The 15,807-nt window shown below is 52.2% G+C and overlaps 1 protein-coding gene across 1 annotated transcript; it reads left to right on the plus strand.

Annotated features, from left to right (window-relative positions):
* Positions 1-869: 869 nt before the first annotated feature.
* CC2D1B (coiled-coil and C2 domain containing 1B) lies at positions 870-13,919 on the plus strand. Its single transcript, XM_037827234.1, is given in 27 exon segments — positions 870-1,062; positions 2,718-2,800; positions 3,741-3,885; positions 4,886-4,992; positions 5,390-5,402; positions 5,405-5,544; positions 5,981-5,995; positions 5,997-6,107; positions 6,226-6,385; positions 6,583-6,764; positions 6,967-7,042; positions 7,158-7,262; positions 7,344-7,474; positions 7,665-7,737; positions 7,942-8,078; positions 8,496-8,613; positions 8,694-8,866; positions 9,282-9,407; positions 10,082-10,140; positions 10,227-10,343; positions 10,712-10,785; positions 10,932-10,990; positions 11,220-11,271; positions 11,695-11,794; positions 11,966-12,056; positions 13,216-13,345; positions 13,643-13,919. Coding segments are annotated over 25 exon segments (2,559 nt in total). The 5' UTR covers positions 870-1,062; positions 2,718-2,734; the 3' UTR covers position 13,345; positions 13,643-13,919.
* Positions 13,920-15,807: the final 1,888 nt, after the last annotated feature.

Below are 15,807 nucleotides of genomic sequence, written 5' to 3' on the forward strand. Positions count from 1 at the left end.
AGCCGCTGAAACGATTTTGTTTCTTTTCGCATCCCCCTTTTGGTCAAGATGTTCTCAATCCCAAGACGTCAGGTCCAGATTCATCCTCGGGAGTCATATCCTGTGTTGCCAGGGAGATTTACACCCCTGGTCAGACTAGAGCATTTTTGCTGACTATAAAGAACTTGGTTTTGTATTACCCTGGGCAAGTAACAATTTCAGCCTCCCGTTTTCTCTTCTGTGAAGTGGGGACGATGTCTATCTTGCAGGGTTGAGGGGAGAACTGGGTAAGATTCATTGTGAAAAGTGCCTGGCATACAAAAGCTTGGCAGAAAGCAGGCGCACTCATTTCTCGCTCTTTAAAATACTCTGGTTTCTCTTCAGATCGAATAAATCTTTCGCCTTTTATTTTAAAAAAACATTTTTGTCTCCCTATTCGTTAACCTGTCTCTTAAGTGTCTTCATGAAGAGGTACAATGAGCACTGCCTGTACTAAGTTCTCGATTAAGAAAAATAAGGTAAGCCTCGAGATTCAGTTATAAAAGACACCGAGAACAGGAGGAAGCGGAGCAGGAGGAAGAAGATGGTAATCGGCGCCACCCGGCTCCTGGCCGGGATTTAGGGCAGTGCCCACGCCCGCCTCGCCCTAAGCCGTGAGGGGCAGGGCGGGGCTAGGAGACGGGCTACGCCAGGAGCACTGCGCTCAGGGGCCGGCCAGGGAGAGAAGCGTGCCACCTTGGAGATGGGAGTAGTAAATAGCCAAGGGCAGGGGGCGCACGTTCCGCATTTGCAGGAGCAGCTGGACGCTGGGCTGGAGGCCCGCAAGAATCTCGCGCTACCTGCCGGAACGCGCCTGCGCGCTGCGAACACCACCCTTGGAGTCACCTGTCGGAGCGCCCCGCCCGCTTCGCCTGGCGCTTGCGCACCGGACGCCGCCCCGGTCGTGGAGTCACGTGTTAGGCCACCAGTCGCCTCCCCGGCGGGCGCTTCCGGTTGCCGTGCCGCCGCCGCCCAGGGGCCGCGGGAGCCCAGGGCGGTGCCGGGCGGGAGAAGGCCCGGAGTCAGTTTCGGATCCGCCGCGAGGTATGCCGCGTACCCGCCCCCCCGGCGTGGGGAGATCAGGGGACGGCGGGGGAGATGGAGGCGACCTGGGACAGGCCGAGGGCAGGTCGGCGGGTCCAGCGGCACGGGAGTGAGGCCCCCGGCTTCGGCTCCTCACTGAAGACTCCGCTGCCCGCCTGGCTCCTGGGACCCGCAGTGATGCCCGTAACCAGTCTCCCGCGCCGCGGACTTGCGTGTTTGTGTCTGACCTCCTGCTTTCCCTGAGTCCGGCGGCTCCCGTGTTCCCGTCTCAGTGGTCGGACCCGCCATTCACCGGTCACCGAAATCTGACTTTTAGTGTCATCCTGGGCTTCCCCTCCCGTACACCCACACCCAGTTAACGCTGGAGCCCAGACCTCCCCACGCTGGAATCCATCCATTTCTCTCCATCCTCACCGCCACTCCCACGCTCCATCAGCTTGCCTCGTAACAAGATGCTCATTAGGGATGTCTCCCCGCCGTCGTTCTTCCTCCTTCCTGTGCACCTTCCCTTCCGCGGCCGGAGTGAAGTTTCTGAAACGCCGACTTAATCCTGTCACTTCCCTCCCCATTGCCCTCCGAATAATCCTCAAACTCCTTTCGGCTTAAAGGTTTTCTGTTTCACCCCCTTGCTCACATTTCCAGCTTTGCTTGCACCATTTTTTTGTCTCACACTTTATAGCCCGGTAATATCAAAGTGGTCTTTTCGTTTCCTTGTGCACACCAAGCCATTTCCCTACGTCAGAAAACTTTATTAGATTGTTTCCTGTGCTTGGAATCCTCTTTCCTTTCCTTATCTCCAACTGCTTCCTGACTCAGCACAGGAACCAACCCCCCTCTAAGAAGCCTTTTCTCTCCATGAGACTAAGTGGCCGTCTCTGGGCTCCCAAACCCGGGAGAGCAATTCTGTTTGGTGATTGCCTGTTCATGAGTCTGTCCAGCAGGCAGCCAACTGTACCTTGAGGACTGAGACTATTTAAGATTCATTTCTGCACTCCTAGTGCCCAGGGATACATAGTAGGTCCTGTGAATGGTTGTGAGATCTCTGAGGGGTTTGGAATGCTGAGTTAGGTTTCTCTAGAACATAGCTGTACAATAGAACTTTCTGTGATGATGAAAATATTCTGTATATGTGTTGTTCAGTGTAGGAGTAACTAGGCACATATGGCTTTTGAGCACTAGAAATGTGTGTGGTGTAACCAAGGAACTGGATTTAAATTTCAATTTTAATTAATCGAGCTTTAAACTTAAATAGCCTCATGCAGCTACCATATTGGACAGCACAGCTCTAGACCTTTCTGAACTTTGCCCATCCCCATACTGATTCTGTTCCTAGAGTGACTTCCTAAATCTGCCTCCCTAGACCCCACTCCACTCAACTTGGGTCTAATCCAAATTTGTCAGTCAGTTCAGTGACCTCATATTGTGTGTCCACACACCCTATTTAAACCCATTAACAGGTAGTCCCCATCCCTTCCCATCTCATGCTGCTTGCCTCAGTGCTATAATTCCAACCTTAGTGTTTCATCCTTTTTATGTTAAGCATTGCCCTCTGTCTCTGAATTAGGAATTTACTAACCATAACTTACACTGGGTTGCATACTGTTGGGGGTTTGAAGGGTACTCCAGTCTGAACCTGACTTTTCCCCACCTGATAGGCATCTAGGCTGCCAAGATGCCAGGCCCAAGACCTCGAAAGGGCCCTCGGGCCAGTGGCCAGGGTGTGGCAGCTGCTAAGCAGGTATGGACACATCTTTCTTCCCAACCCTGAGCCAGTTTGGGAGAGGGTGGGTCTATATGCAGAGCTTGGGCAAACTGGGTCACCTGTGTGGTTTTCCCATTAGTCCAAAGACTTGAGCTATACCTCTTGAATTGGCAGAGCCCTGAGAGACCCTTTGGCTAATCCCTGCCACGTACAGGTGGGGAGATGAGGCCTGGACTCCCAGTGAGGGGTGGCAGACCTAGGCTCCCTGTGTTTCACCCCAGGCATCCTCCTGCATGGCTACCTCCTATGAGTGATCAGGAGCCACCAAAGTACAGGACATTTTCATGGGGCCTCAGTGCTCTCATGGGTTCCTCATTTAGGGCCGTGGCTTTGCTTGTCAGCCAAGGATGCCACGGCTTGCAGGAGTTGGCCAGTGGCTAGGAACTGAGACATGGCTCAAGTGGAAGACCAGGGTTGGTGTCCTCTCGTTTTCTCCCTTTGTTTCTCCTGGGCCCAAACTCTAAGCCTAGTTAGACCATTTTTATTGTCTGAAAAGAGGCAGTTAGGTAGATGATGGAGTAAAGGGCAGGGACTCAAGTCACAACAACCTTATTTTAAATTCTGGCTCTGCCACTTGCAAAGCTTTCTCAGTCTCATCTGAACATGGGGATAAAAATAGGACCTACCTCTCAGAATTGTGAGAATTAGTAATCAAATACAGTGCCTGATAGCTGTTGCTGTCACTGTTGTTACTTTTAATAAAGGCAGTGTAATCTACTGGTTCTTTTTGGGGTCACTGGGAAGGTTAGCATCCCAAGGCATTATTTCAGGCCTCGGCTTCCCTTTCTGCACAATGGCCATATAGACAGTGAAGGAGGCACTGACTGGGGGCATCAGAATTCCTGAGTCTGGCTCTGGGGCTGGGCTCTATCTCTGCCTCACCATGTGGTTCCTACAAACCCCGCTTTGCACTCAGCTGGGGCTCTTTGTGGAATTGAGTCCTGAGAACATGCTGCTGGAGATGGATGAGACTGAAGACGACAGGGACCTGGAGGCTGAGCTGCTGGCCCTCACCGGGGAGACAGGGGCCACGGACAGGAGGCCAGCACCCAAGGGTCAGGGTGAGTTGGTGACACTGGGCTGGGCTCGGGACTGGGACATGAATGACACAGGCTGGTGGTGGAAGGAGTCCTCACCTGGCAGCTGGGAGGAGCCAGCCAGGTCGGCTGACCCTTCTGATAGCCATGTGCCTCTGCAGCACTCCCAACGCAAGGCCATCTGGCCCTGCTTTACACACCAGGTGTTTGGGGGCTCACTGCCTCCCTAGGCTGCCTCCTCCTCACTGTGGATAAATCTGATTCTCCGTAAGACTGAATAGTGTCTCTATTCTTAGCCCTAACCAGGGCCTTGTATGGAGGGGGGCTCAGCACGAATTGAATTGGGTGCTTAGTGAGTGCACAGAAACTCTGTGTTATGAATGGGTAAGGGGAGTCTTTCCCCTCAGCCTGGAAGAGGACAGGGACCTGAGGCCTGGGATGGTCAGGAGGTCTAGATCTTCTCTTCTCACCAGGATCCCTCAAGGAGAACTACCCCATCCCATGTGCCTCTGAGCTGAGGACAGTGGGAGGCCCTTCACAGCCCTCACCTCTCAAGTCCAAACCTGGTTTGGGGTTAGATGAGTCTGAGTTTGAATCCTAGCTTTGCCAATCACTAGGATTATGATGTTAGAAAAATTAATATTGGTAGTTCTCAGTTTACTTGTTTATGAAATGAGGATAATATTACCTATTTTGGAGAACTGTTATGACATTCAAGTGGATTTTAAAAGTTTTTATAGTTGTGAAAGGAGTGGTTAGGGGGAAATGGATGGATGTCTGTGATTAACTACTACAGGGAAAAATGCAGAGAAGGAAGCAACTTATTGGAGGGCCCCTAACGAGGGTCTTTGGAACTGGGTCATAAAGGTTGAAGAGGAGTCTTCCAGGTGGGACTTTGGCTGAGGGTGGGAGGATGATTTCTACTTGGGTGTGTCTTCCCAGCACAGTGAATTGAAGACCCTCCCTTACACAACCTGGACCTTTCCTGAATTGCCCTGATTCTGTGACCCTCCTCTTCCCCCAGCCCCCCTGCCCATGGCCCACATTGAGAAGTTGGCAGCGGACTGTATGCAGGATGAGGAGGAGGAAGAGGAGGAGGAGGAAGGGCTGGAGGAGGATGCAGATCTGCTGGTGGGTCCTGCCAGGCTGGTGTCCAAGGGCTCCTGTGGTCAAGCTTGAGCCTGGTGGGAAAGGGGCAGAGAGAAGGCCTGGGGCTTGCCGTCTGTGTTCTCTGACCTTGAGTGAGTGCCGTGCCTTCCTGGGCCTCAGATTTCCTAACTGGCCAGTGTGAGGTTGGTCTCTGTAGACCTCTAGTCTGAGCTCTGCAATTGGGCATACTCAGATTCAAAGTCTTGTCTGTTTTGGGGGCTATCCTTGGTCAGATTAAAGGAGTGTTTTGCTAAGGGGGACTTTCTGGCACCATGACTGACATTGAGAAATATTGCTGGGAGGGAGGGTCCTTTATTCTCAGATCCTCTTATGGACGTTGCCTTGAGGCCTCAAGCTCTTGGGACTTGTATCTCCCCAGACTGAGCTGCAGGAGGTCTGGATGAGGATGAGGAGGCTGGGGCCCTGGCTGACGAAGAGGCAGCCAGCCCTGGCGGCCCTGAGGAGCAGACGGGGCAGGAAAACACTGAACTTCCAGTGCAGACAGTCCTAACAACCTCAGTCCCAGTGGCTCAGGTACGTCTGAAGGGGTCCCATATGCCTCCAGTGCTCCCATGAATCCATGTTATTACACACAGGTAGCATGGCTCACCCATCAAGCCTGGAGGAACCCATTCTAGAGCCCTCTTCTAGCAGCTGCCCCAAGCAGAAACTGGGGAGGAGAATCACTCCTCAGCAGCTGGCCAGCCTCAAAGGCCTCTCTGTTCTCTCCGACCACCCCCCTCAGCCATTTCCTGACCTCCTCTGATTGTCTGGGCCTCTGTTTCCTCTGACATGGCTTCTGGCCTCTTCAAGGAGTCTTTGCTCCCACGTTTGAGGCTTTTAGGCTCTTCTTCTCATTTCTCCTGAGTCCCAGAGCTTTGCCTTCTGGGGCAGTGTCCTTGCAGGGAGGGGGCAGCAAGGGCCTGGCTGGCCCTGGAGTGGGCAGGCCCTGAGCTGAAGCAATCTGCAGGCTGGAGGGCCTCGGGGGGCTGCAGGCGCTGCTGGAGGAGCGGATCAGCAACTACCAGGCAGCTGCTGCCAGTGCCAAGGAGGCAGGGGAAGCAGCCAAAGCCAGGCGCTGTGAGCGTGGCCTGAAGGTGGGTCAAAGGGCAGTGGGGAAGGCAGAAGGAGGAAGTTGATGGAGCCCTGGCCTTTGAGCAGGGTCCAGACTGAGACAGCTGGCTGGGTTTCTGGACTAGGTCCTCTCTCCCTCAGACTCTGGAGTCCCAGCTGACAGCTGTGAAGAAAGGCAGGACCATCAATGAGGATGAGATCCCACCTCCAGTGGCCTTGGGCAAGAGACCCGCAGCCCCCCAGGAAGCAGCCAGCAGGAGCCCCGAGGCAGATTCCTCAGCCCTCCCTGCTGTGGAGCCAGGTAGCTGGAGCCACCCAAGTCCTGTCCCGGTTCCCAGGGTCAGAGCCCGTGGCCTCCCTTCCCATCATGCCAGCTATCACTGCCATCAGTCACCTTCCCTGGGAGGTCTTCCGCCCAGCCAGACCTGTGGGCACTGGGAACCCTAGGTGGTTACCTTCACCTTATGCCCTCTCTGCGGGCTTTTTGTTTTCCCATAGATGAGCCCTCCCAACCCGAGACAAGCCCTTTGGGCAGTCCTGGAGTTTCTTCCCCTTCTGATTCAGACCCAGACCCGCGGGCCCTGTTGTTGGTCCGACAGAGAGAGTACAAAGTGGCTGCCCTTGCTGCCAAGCAGGCCGGAGATCTGGATCGTGCCCGAGAACTCATGAGGATCGGGAAGGTATGACATCTGACTCTGAGGCCCTGTGGCCTACCCCATTGTTTCATAGATGGGGGACTGAGGCACAGAGTGGGGCAGTGATCTGCTCAGGGTCACACAGCTAGATGGGTTGAGTGCCACTGGCCTGAGGGGGAGTCGTTTTCAGCCCAGGCTCTTGGGGACTCCTGGCGTATGCCCGCACCTGCCTTTCTTCATACTGCAGAGATTTGGTGCTGTCCTGGAGGCCCTGGAGAAGGGGCAGCCCGTGGACCTGAGTGCCATGCCCCCAGCCCCTAAGGGTAAGAATGGGGCTATCGGGGAATCTGCTCGGCCTGGGGCTGGGGTTGGGGAGAAGTGTCAGGGCTGGGACTGGCCAGGGGCCCTCCACCTACACCTCTGTTCTGGGTCCTCCAGACCTGAAGCCCCAGGCTTCCAAGGTCTCCACAGCACTCTCAGTCATACCCCCAGCCGTGGAGCGAGTGCAACCAGTGATGACCCCTGACGGCCCAGCAACCCCAGGTAGGACAGAATGGTGGCACTGTGAGGTGGAGGCCTGGGGAAGGGCAGGCAGAGTTGATGTGTCTCCCTCCCCTTTTCAAGTGGCCTCTGCAGAGCCACAGACAGTGCTGGATGCCCTGCAACAGAGGCTGAACAAATACCAAGAGGCTGGCACCCAGGCCCGGGCCAGTGGGGATGAGCGCAAGGCCCGGATGCACGAGCGCATTGCCAAGGTGGGCCAGCCGCCACCAACCCCCATGCCCTGTGCTGTCTTCTCCCTGGCTGGCTGCCCTCTGTCTGTCTGTCTCTCGGGAGCTCTTTTTTTCTCCCAGGACTGTCCTTCTGTCAGTCTTCCTGTCCCTGCAGTGGGCACAGAGCCTGTTGACTGCTGCCCCCATCAGTTCTCCCCTCCTTCCCTTGCAGCAATATAAAGATGCCATTCGAGCACATCGAGCAGGACGGAAAGTTGACTTTGCTGAGTTGCCTGTCCCTCCAGGTGAGTGGGGCTTGGCATAGGCACTCTATGAGGAAGTGTCTGAGCAAGAAGGGAGGGAGGGGAAATGATTCCTCACATAGCTGCCTCCACCCTGCAGGTGCCACCCTTCCCAGCCATGCCCAGGTAAGACCCAGGCAGGGCCCACGGCAGCCTGGTGTTTCCCGAGGCTATTCTAACCCCTCCCCTGCTCTGTCTCTCCCACAGGATTCCCCCCAATCCCTGGCCTGGAGCCCACCGCGGGCACTGAGGAGGATGGATTGGCAACTACACTAGCAGCTGCCCAGAAACTGGCTACCTCAGAGGATGCAGCCCCAGCAGAGGAGGATGAGGATGAGGATAAGGTTTGGCTGAGGGTCTGAGACCCCAGGGGCTGGGTGAGAGGTAAACACAGATCCTGTGCTAGATATTGTCCATACTAACAAGCCCGGTGAGGTAGGCATTCTTTCCTCCATTTTACTGAGGGAGATCTTGGCCAAGGGTGCCCAGCTAGGAGTTAGCAGAGATTTAAACCAAGTCTTCTTGACTCCAGAGTCCAGGTTTGAGCCCCATTACATTGCTGTCTTCTGCTGGGGAGGTTAGACTAGAGAGCTGTTAAGGTTTCTTCTAGCCCTGAGATCGTTTAGGGCCCAGAGAAGGAAAGCCATTCATCTGAGGTCACATAGCAAATTATACAGAGTTAGGAAGAGAGCCCAAGTCCAGGTGCTGCCATGGCAAGAGTGGGGAACAGATCCCCCATGACAGCCTCCTGGGCACTGCAGGATGAGCCCCCACCCCAGGCCCCAGTGGCCAAGAAGCCGGCGCAGCCTCTGGTCCCTTCATCCCGACCCTTGCCTGAGCCCAAGGCCTTGAGTTCTAAAGAGTCACTGAGCCCATCTGGTGAGTTGTGGGGGAGAGGGATGGAGGTGAAGGGCCTATTGCAGGCAGACATGGCTCTGACAAGTGTCTTCTGCCTTCAGTGCGGGAGCAGCTGGTGCTGCTGGAGGCACGGAAACTGCAGTACCAGCGGGCAGCCCTGCAGGCCAAGCGTGGCCAGGACCTGGAGCAGGCCAAAGCCCATCTGCGGGTGGCCAAATCCCTTGAAGCCCAGATCATCCAGGCCCGAGCTGGCCAGCCTGTCGACCTCTCCAAGGTGAGTCCACCTGGTTATACACCGGGGCTCTCAGGCTGAGGAGGTGGGTGGCAGGCTTGATAGGCAGTGGTAGAAGGCTGTGAACAAGAGCCACTTCCTGGAGGAGGCAGGATGTAAACAGGATGTGACAGCTGAGAAAGAATCTTTTGCTTCTGCCTTTCTCTACTTAGTAGCCCCAAGAGAGGCTGGGGGAAAGGCAGGTGGGCGATGTGTGATCAGAGATGGCAAGTCCAGGGCAAGTTCAGTGGGAGCCAGTGTTCCAGAAGCCTGAGATAGAATGGAAGGCAATGGATTCCTATCACCAGAGTTTAGTTGAAGCTGAAGAAACATTTATTTGGGATTCCTGTCTTTGTTGGGCTCTGTAGAGGAGTAATCTGACTCTTGGGGCCCCTGAGGGGCCTTGTGACCTGGGCAGGTGCCTTCACCCTTGACGGATGAGGAAGGTGACTTCATCCTTATCCACCATGAGGACCTACGACTCTCCCAGAAAGCTGAGGAGGTGTATGCCCAGCTACAAAAAATGCTTATGGAGCAGCATGAGGTTGGTCGGCTTCTTATCTCGTCCTCCCCTTTCAGTGCCCACAGCCTCCCTTTGGGGAAGGGCATGGGGCTCAGACTAGATAGCTGGTTTCAAATTCCAGCTTTTCCACTTACTGGCTGTATGACCTTGGGCAAGGAGTTTCCCCTCTGTGAACCACACTTTCTTCATCTCAGATAGAATGATAATGCCTTTATCACTTATACATCTTTAACACCCTTTCATGCCCCTCTTTCAGGGTGGCTACAAAATTCAAACAACAGAGAAGGGAAAATTGCTGATGGGAGGAGGAAGTGTTAGGGGAGACAGATATATATGTATGTGTATAGGTACATACATACATATATATATTTGTGTGTGTGTGTATGTATATCTGAACTACTGCTGCCTGCTCTTCTGGGAAGTCTTCCTCTGTAGTTTTGTTTGAATTGGGTTTTGAAGGATGTGTAAAGTTTGCCAGGTGAATTTCTGGGGAATGGCTGTCCTTAGAAAAGGATATAGCAAAAACTTAGAAAAGTTTGAGGGTTCTTGGGAACAGTGACTTCAGGATATGTGTTTAGGAGTGGAAAGGGGAGAGACTACAGAGAAGGGTTGAAGCTTGGAAAAGCCACACTTGAATGCCAACCTATGTGGGTCCTCCTTTGGGCTCTGGAGTCATTCTTTGCCCCTATTTTCAGAAGTGCCTGCTGTTTTCCAAGCAGTTTATGCACCAGGGCAATGTGGCTGAGACTACCCGGTAAGTGCAAGGGCTGGGTCTGGGATAACCTTGTGGGGTGGGGAGCAGAAAATGAGCCCTACTGATGTGTGTACCCACCCTGTCAGGTTTGAGAAGCTTGCTCAGGACCGCAAGAAGCAGCTTGAGATCCTGCAGCTGGCCCAAGCCCAGGGCCTCGACCCTCCCAGCCACCACTTTGAGTTGAAGACATTCCAGACTGTGAGGTGGCAAAGCCTACGGGATAGTGGCTCTTGGGTGAAGGCTGATGTAGGGACAGGACACGAGGCTGGGAGCCAAGGCTGGAAACGTATGCCTGTTTCTCATGGCTTCTCAGGCTTGGCCCTGCTATAGGCACTGCCGGTAGAGAGGAGGAGGACAGGGCGACTGCCCAAGAATAACGCAAAGCTGGGAGGTTGCTGTGGGAGGAGCTCTGAACTGGGAGTCAAGAGACAGAGCCCTGAGTACCAGCTCTGCTGCTTCTAGCTGAAACAAGCTTTTCCTCCTTGGGCCCAGGCAGGCAGGCAATAAAAGAAGGGGCCTTGTTCCATTGTTCTCCTTCACTTGGGCTCTTTCTTCTTTCTTCCTGCTATAGGATCTTCTCAGAACTCAACAGCACAGAAATGCATCTGATCATTGTCCGGGGAATGAACCTCCCAGCCCCCCCAGGTAAGCCCCAGGCCACCCCTACTTCCAGGAGGCTCTTGCCTTGACACTCCAGCCCTGGCCAGTGTGGAGACACTGGCTCTCCCTCCACATCAAGTACTGGACTCCTGGCTACTCCCTCTGACTCTGATTCCCTTTCTCCTTGATAGGGGTGACCCCTGATGACTTGGATGCTTTTGTGCGGTTTGAGTTCCACTACCCTAACTCGGTGAGGTTCTGGTGGAGGTAGGATCCTCTGAACCCCATCTTTGAGTCCAGGACCCTGTGCTTAGTTTCTCCCCATCCCCGTGAGGTTTTCTGAAGGGAGGGTTTGAAGACCCTTGGATCCATTCCCTCCAGAGATCCCTTCCCTTAACACTGACCTGGCCCAGGGTTTCTGGCCCCATATGCCTCTTTATCTCCAAGCTGTCCTGACTTATCCCTTCTCACTGCTTTAGGACCAGGCTCAAAAAAACAAAACAGCTGTGGTGAAGAACACAAATTCTCCAGGTGAGGGCCCACATGAGGGCCCCTTTTCATATCCTCTTACTTGGTCCGCCCAACTTGGGAGATAAAAGTAGATACTATTACCACTCCTCTTAACTCCTCTTATGTAGTTGGGGAAACTGAGGCTCGGGGAGGTAAAGGAAGCTTGCCTAGATTGCCTGGAGTGTCATAGCAAGGAGATGGTGGAAATGGGGCTTGAACGCAGGAGTTCTAACTCCAAGTTCCAAGTTCTTCCCACCTTGTTATAATCTGTGTCTAACGAGAGCAAAAAGTGCTTCCGAGGCCCCACCTTGACCCTATAGCACCCTCTGCTGGCAATCAACTTGAATTGCAGGCAGAGAGATAGAGAAAAGAGGCCTGTTTTCCACTTCCTGAGGAAATTCCTGTGAGGCAAAAGCATCTCCTTGCGTTCTTCCTTTCTTGCAGAATTTGATCAACTCTTCAAACTCAGCATTAACCGAAACCACCGGGGCTTCAGGAGGGTGATCCAAAGCAAAGGAATCAAGTTTGAAATCTTTCACAAAGGGTGAGGCCCCTGACTGTCAATCACATTGCCGGTGGGGGCTGAGAGGCAGGAATGGCATTTCTGTGGCTGCTGCCTCCCCTGATACGGCTCAGTTGTCCTGCACTGGGCCCAGCCAGTTCATTCCCACCTTCCCTGCCCAGTCCAATCCTCTGCTGCTTCTTGGCTCCCCAGATCCTTCTTCAGAAGTGACAAGCTGGTTGGCACAGCCCATCTGAAGCTGGAGCGGCTGGAGAATGAGTGTGAGATCAGAGAGATTGTGGAGGTAGGGCCCAGGGCTTGGGGAACCTAGAGGATTTGGCAAGAGGAAAGCCAATGATTATGAGCACCAGTCTCTTTGTAGGTTTTTAGTGCCCATTAATTTTAAAATATCTATAGTCTGATGGTATCCCCTTTCACAGGTTCAGAAGGTCTGAGAAACTTGTAGAGTCACCTACTTAGGAAGTGGTCATACTCTACCACTGTTTGTGCCCATTCAAGTTCCAAGGGAAGGTAGACAGAGGGCCCTGAGGGGTCTGATGACTGCTATCAGCTGGACACACAGATTTCTAGGTTTCCAGGGGGAGGTTATGGTTGGGGCAGTTGCCTGGCAGCATGATAAAATGGGACAAGCTCCTGACGTAAAGTTAATAGGTACTTCGAATCAAGAACCCACCACAACAGCTAGTCTGTGCTTAGAAACCAGGCCCCGGACAACTCCTTAAGCTTCCATGCTTTCGTAAGATTTCATAAGCACTCTAAGTAGGAAACTGAGGACCAGAGAGAAGGGTGTTACATAAGCCCCTGCAGTGTTCCCCTGGCAAAGCTGGGAGCAGAAGACCCTAGCAGATGCCATCTTAGGCTGGGGATTTCTCCACTACATTTCACCTGCCTCCCTTCCTTTTAGGGGAGTAGTTCTGAAGTGGGACTGGTCTGTATTGGCCCCTTTGATGGTGGTTGGACTTCTTTGGCCTGTCGGCATTGCTTGGCTCTCTAGCTGTCCCCTCTCCTGGGTTCAAGTCCTGGCTTTGCCATGCAGTGGCTGTATCACTTTCCAGTCTGTTTCTCCTCGCTGGGCCATCTGTGAAGTGAGGATTTGGGCTCAGTGGTTTTCAGGCTGCTCCTGAAGCCAGACTGTTTCTTCCAGGTATTGCCATGGGGATTAAGGGGAAACTGAATGTATATGGCTTTAGGTTTCCTTTCTCCACTTCAGTCAAAGCATTGTTGCTCATCTGGCTTTTACATTACTCATTTTTCTTTTCTATAAGATGTACCTAAAACAAAAGCAGGAGGTCAGGGGTTTCATGAAATGGAGGCTCCTGTGTTAGCACAAGAGGGCACTTGAACTCCTCTTATTCCTTGCCTGGAAGGGAAGGGAAACTCCTGACCTCTGCCCCCTCTTCCCCTCACCCCCGTTACCCTTTTCCTCTCTGCTGTCCTCACAGGTCCTGGATGGAAGGAAGCCCACTGGGGGGAAACTGGAGGTGAAGGCAAGGCTGCGGGAGCCTCTGAGTGGCCAGGACACGCAGTTGGTCACCGAGAACTGGCTGGTTCTGGAGCCCAGGGGCCTGTGAGGTGGGCAGCTTTCTGGGCCCTCAGAACCTGGCTCCACTCTCTGCCAGGAGCCCGCAAGGACCCTTCCCTTTCCCAACTCATGTCTGGGGAGAAAGCCTGGGAGTTCCTTATCTGTGAGGAGGACTGAGAGGCAAAGCTGTTGGATGGGGCTCATGGGCTGAGTTTCTCATTCCTCAATAGAACTGGGGAGAGAAGTTAACCTTCCAAGGTGTAACTGTCTTTGGGAAATCCTTGATAAAACCTATCTGCATTTTCACTGCAGTTTACTTACTTTTTCTGTCTTACTTCCCTATGCAGCAGATGGTCAGTGCCACGAGAGGAGTCAGGCCAGCCACCATGTGCAGGGACTTACTTCTCCTAGCTTTGCTGGCCACGGTAGCCTTTGCACCTAAGGAAGCTGCTGCTGGAATGGCACCAAGGACCTGTTAACGTACGTGCACTACCGACCATGGCCCTGGGCTTTCCCGTTACCGGCCCCTCCATGGAAGTAGACTGGGTTCCTGGAGCCCACTCTGTCCTGCTTCCGACTCCCCCCCAAGCTGGGCGAGGGCAAGGATGCCCTTGTTGCACTGTGTCAGCTGTCTTGCAGCCCTACCCTTTCACCCCAGCCTGGCAACTATGTGCAGCTTACCCCTGCCCCCGGCTGTACCATTCTGGATGTGCCTTTTTAAAGATATTACTGTAAGGGATGGGAGAACTCGAGGGTGATCTGGGACCTCCCCTGTTTGGAGTGGGGGCAGGTTCCAGTGACTCCAGTTGGTCAGTGGCAGCCTTTCCCATACATACAACTCAGAAGACCCCAGCTCTGCCTGTGCCTTGTGCCTTCGTTCCTGACAGCTGCTGCACTAGCCTTTCTGCTTCCCAAAGGAATTAGTGGAGGAGGAAAGTATTTTCAGTACTACTTAGTGGGAAGGGGAAGGTTGTATCTTGGATTTGGTCCATGCACCTAAGACTAAAAGACTGTTAACTGGAGAAAAAAGAAAAAAATATATCTATATATCTATATATAATTTTATGTAGCTGTTTTTATTTTAAAAACTAGGTCTAATTCATTACAGAGGTTTTGCATTTACACACAAATAACCATCAAGGTACTAAACAAAGCTCTGCTCTCTGTCACTTTTAAAAAGCCAGAGTGGCAGTAACTTATTGACAAAAACTGCTGCTATGGCTTCCTGTTTTGAGAGAGGGGAGGGGAAGCTTTTCCTCTTCAGTTGATCACCTATGGTAATCCCTTAGTTCTTCCCCAAGAAATTCTCCTTTGGTTTTGTTTCTTCTGAATGGATGCAATACAATGGAGAGATTTATAGTTGTAATAGATTTAATATTCAAAACTACATGTTCTTAGAAATAAACTTCAACACCTCATCTTTTTTTTCTTTTTTGAAGCATTAACTTAAGTTCAACAAAGCATTCCTCAAGATCGTTTTTAAAAGGCTACAGTTAAACAATACATTCAGCTTACTGATCACTATGATCATTGTGTAAACACAGCTCAGGGATGAGCTTCTGTGTGCATGTGTTTTTTAGGGCTAGGGCAAGACCATGCTTCCCTGCCTTGAGAGCAGGGCTTTTAGTGTGTAATAGAGCAGAAATGCTAGACAAGTTTTTTTTCCGAAGATCTTTCTGGCCAGTCTTACGTATCAGAAGTGAATTACCAAAATTTCTACAAAATTTTCACAGATGTGAGATTATAACACTTAATTGTAGTCACATGTATGTGGCAATCAGGCAGTAATCTAGAATGAAAGGAAGGGTTGGTAGCTTTCATAAGATGGCCTAGAACAAAGAGGGGTGGTCAGGATGGTTCCTAACCCAACCCAGGCCTCCTAAGAGGCCCCTTTGGTTGGCCTCTTAAGGTTCCAACCCACCCTAGGAATTTCTGAATTCAGGCCTCTGCTGGGAATGCCCTACTATGATAGTAACTTTTTTATGGCTCCAAATATTTTTGCAACCGGTTATCTTCCATCTGCTTCATTGCTCTTTGCTTTTTGAACAACCTCCTTTCTGAGGGAGGTAAGACCGAGCCATCCAATGTACTTAGAGACTGAGGCTCTTAAAAGGCCTTTGTTGTGGCCGAGGCATGCAAGGGTTACTGGTAGTGGGAGGAGCTGCCTTAGCCTTGTCTTATCCAAGATTTGTCCAAATGTAGTAACCAAACACTAGAGATCAGTGACTCATGAGCAGATGGGAACCAGCCATGACACAAATCATTTTTAAATTTTAAATTCTCTCTTTGCAGTACAGTGTACACTTTCTTCTGAATTAGTGAACTGAATAAAACATGGTAGAAACTTATGTTAGAATCAGAAGTTGCATTCACCAAGGGCAAACTCATTTGTGACCTTAATATTAGTCACCTTTCTTATATAACACCATTCGGAGACCTACATCATTGCTTCCAGATTGAGGGCTAATTTTCCAAATATTTGTGGGCAGCTCATAAAAGATCTTGCCCCTCA

Source organism: Choloepus didactylus, chromosome 2, assembly GCF_015220235.1.
Source record: "Choloepus didactylus isolate mChoDid1 chromosome 2, mChoDid1.pri, whole genome shotgun sequence".
In the NCBI taxonomy this organism is placed as follows: domain Eukaryota; kingdom Metazoa; phylum Chordata; class Mammalia; order Pilosa; family Megalonychidae; genus Choloepus; species Choloepus didactylus.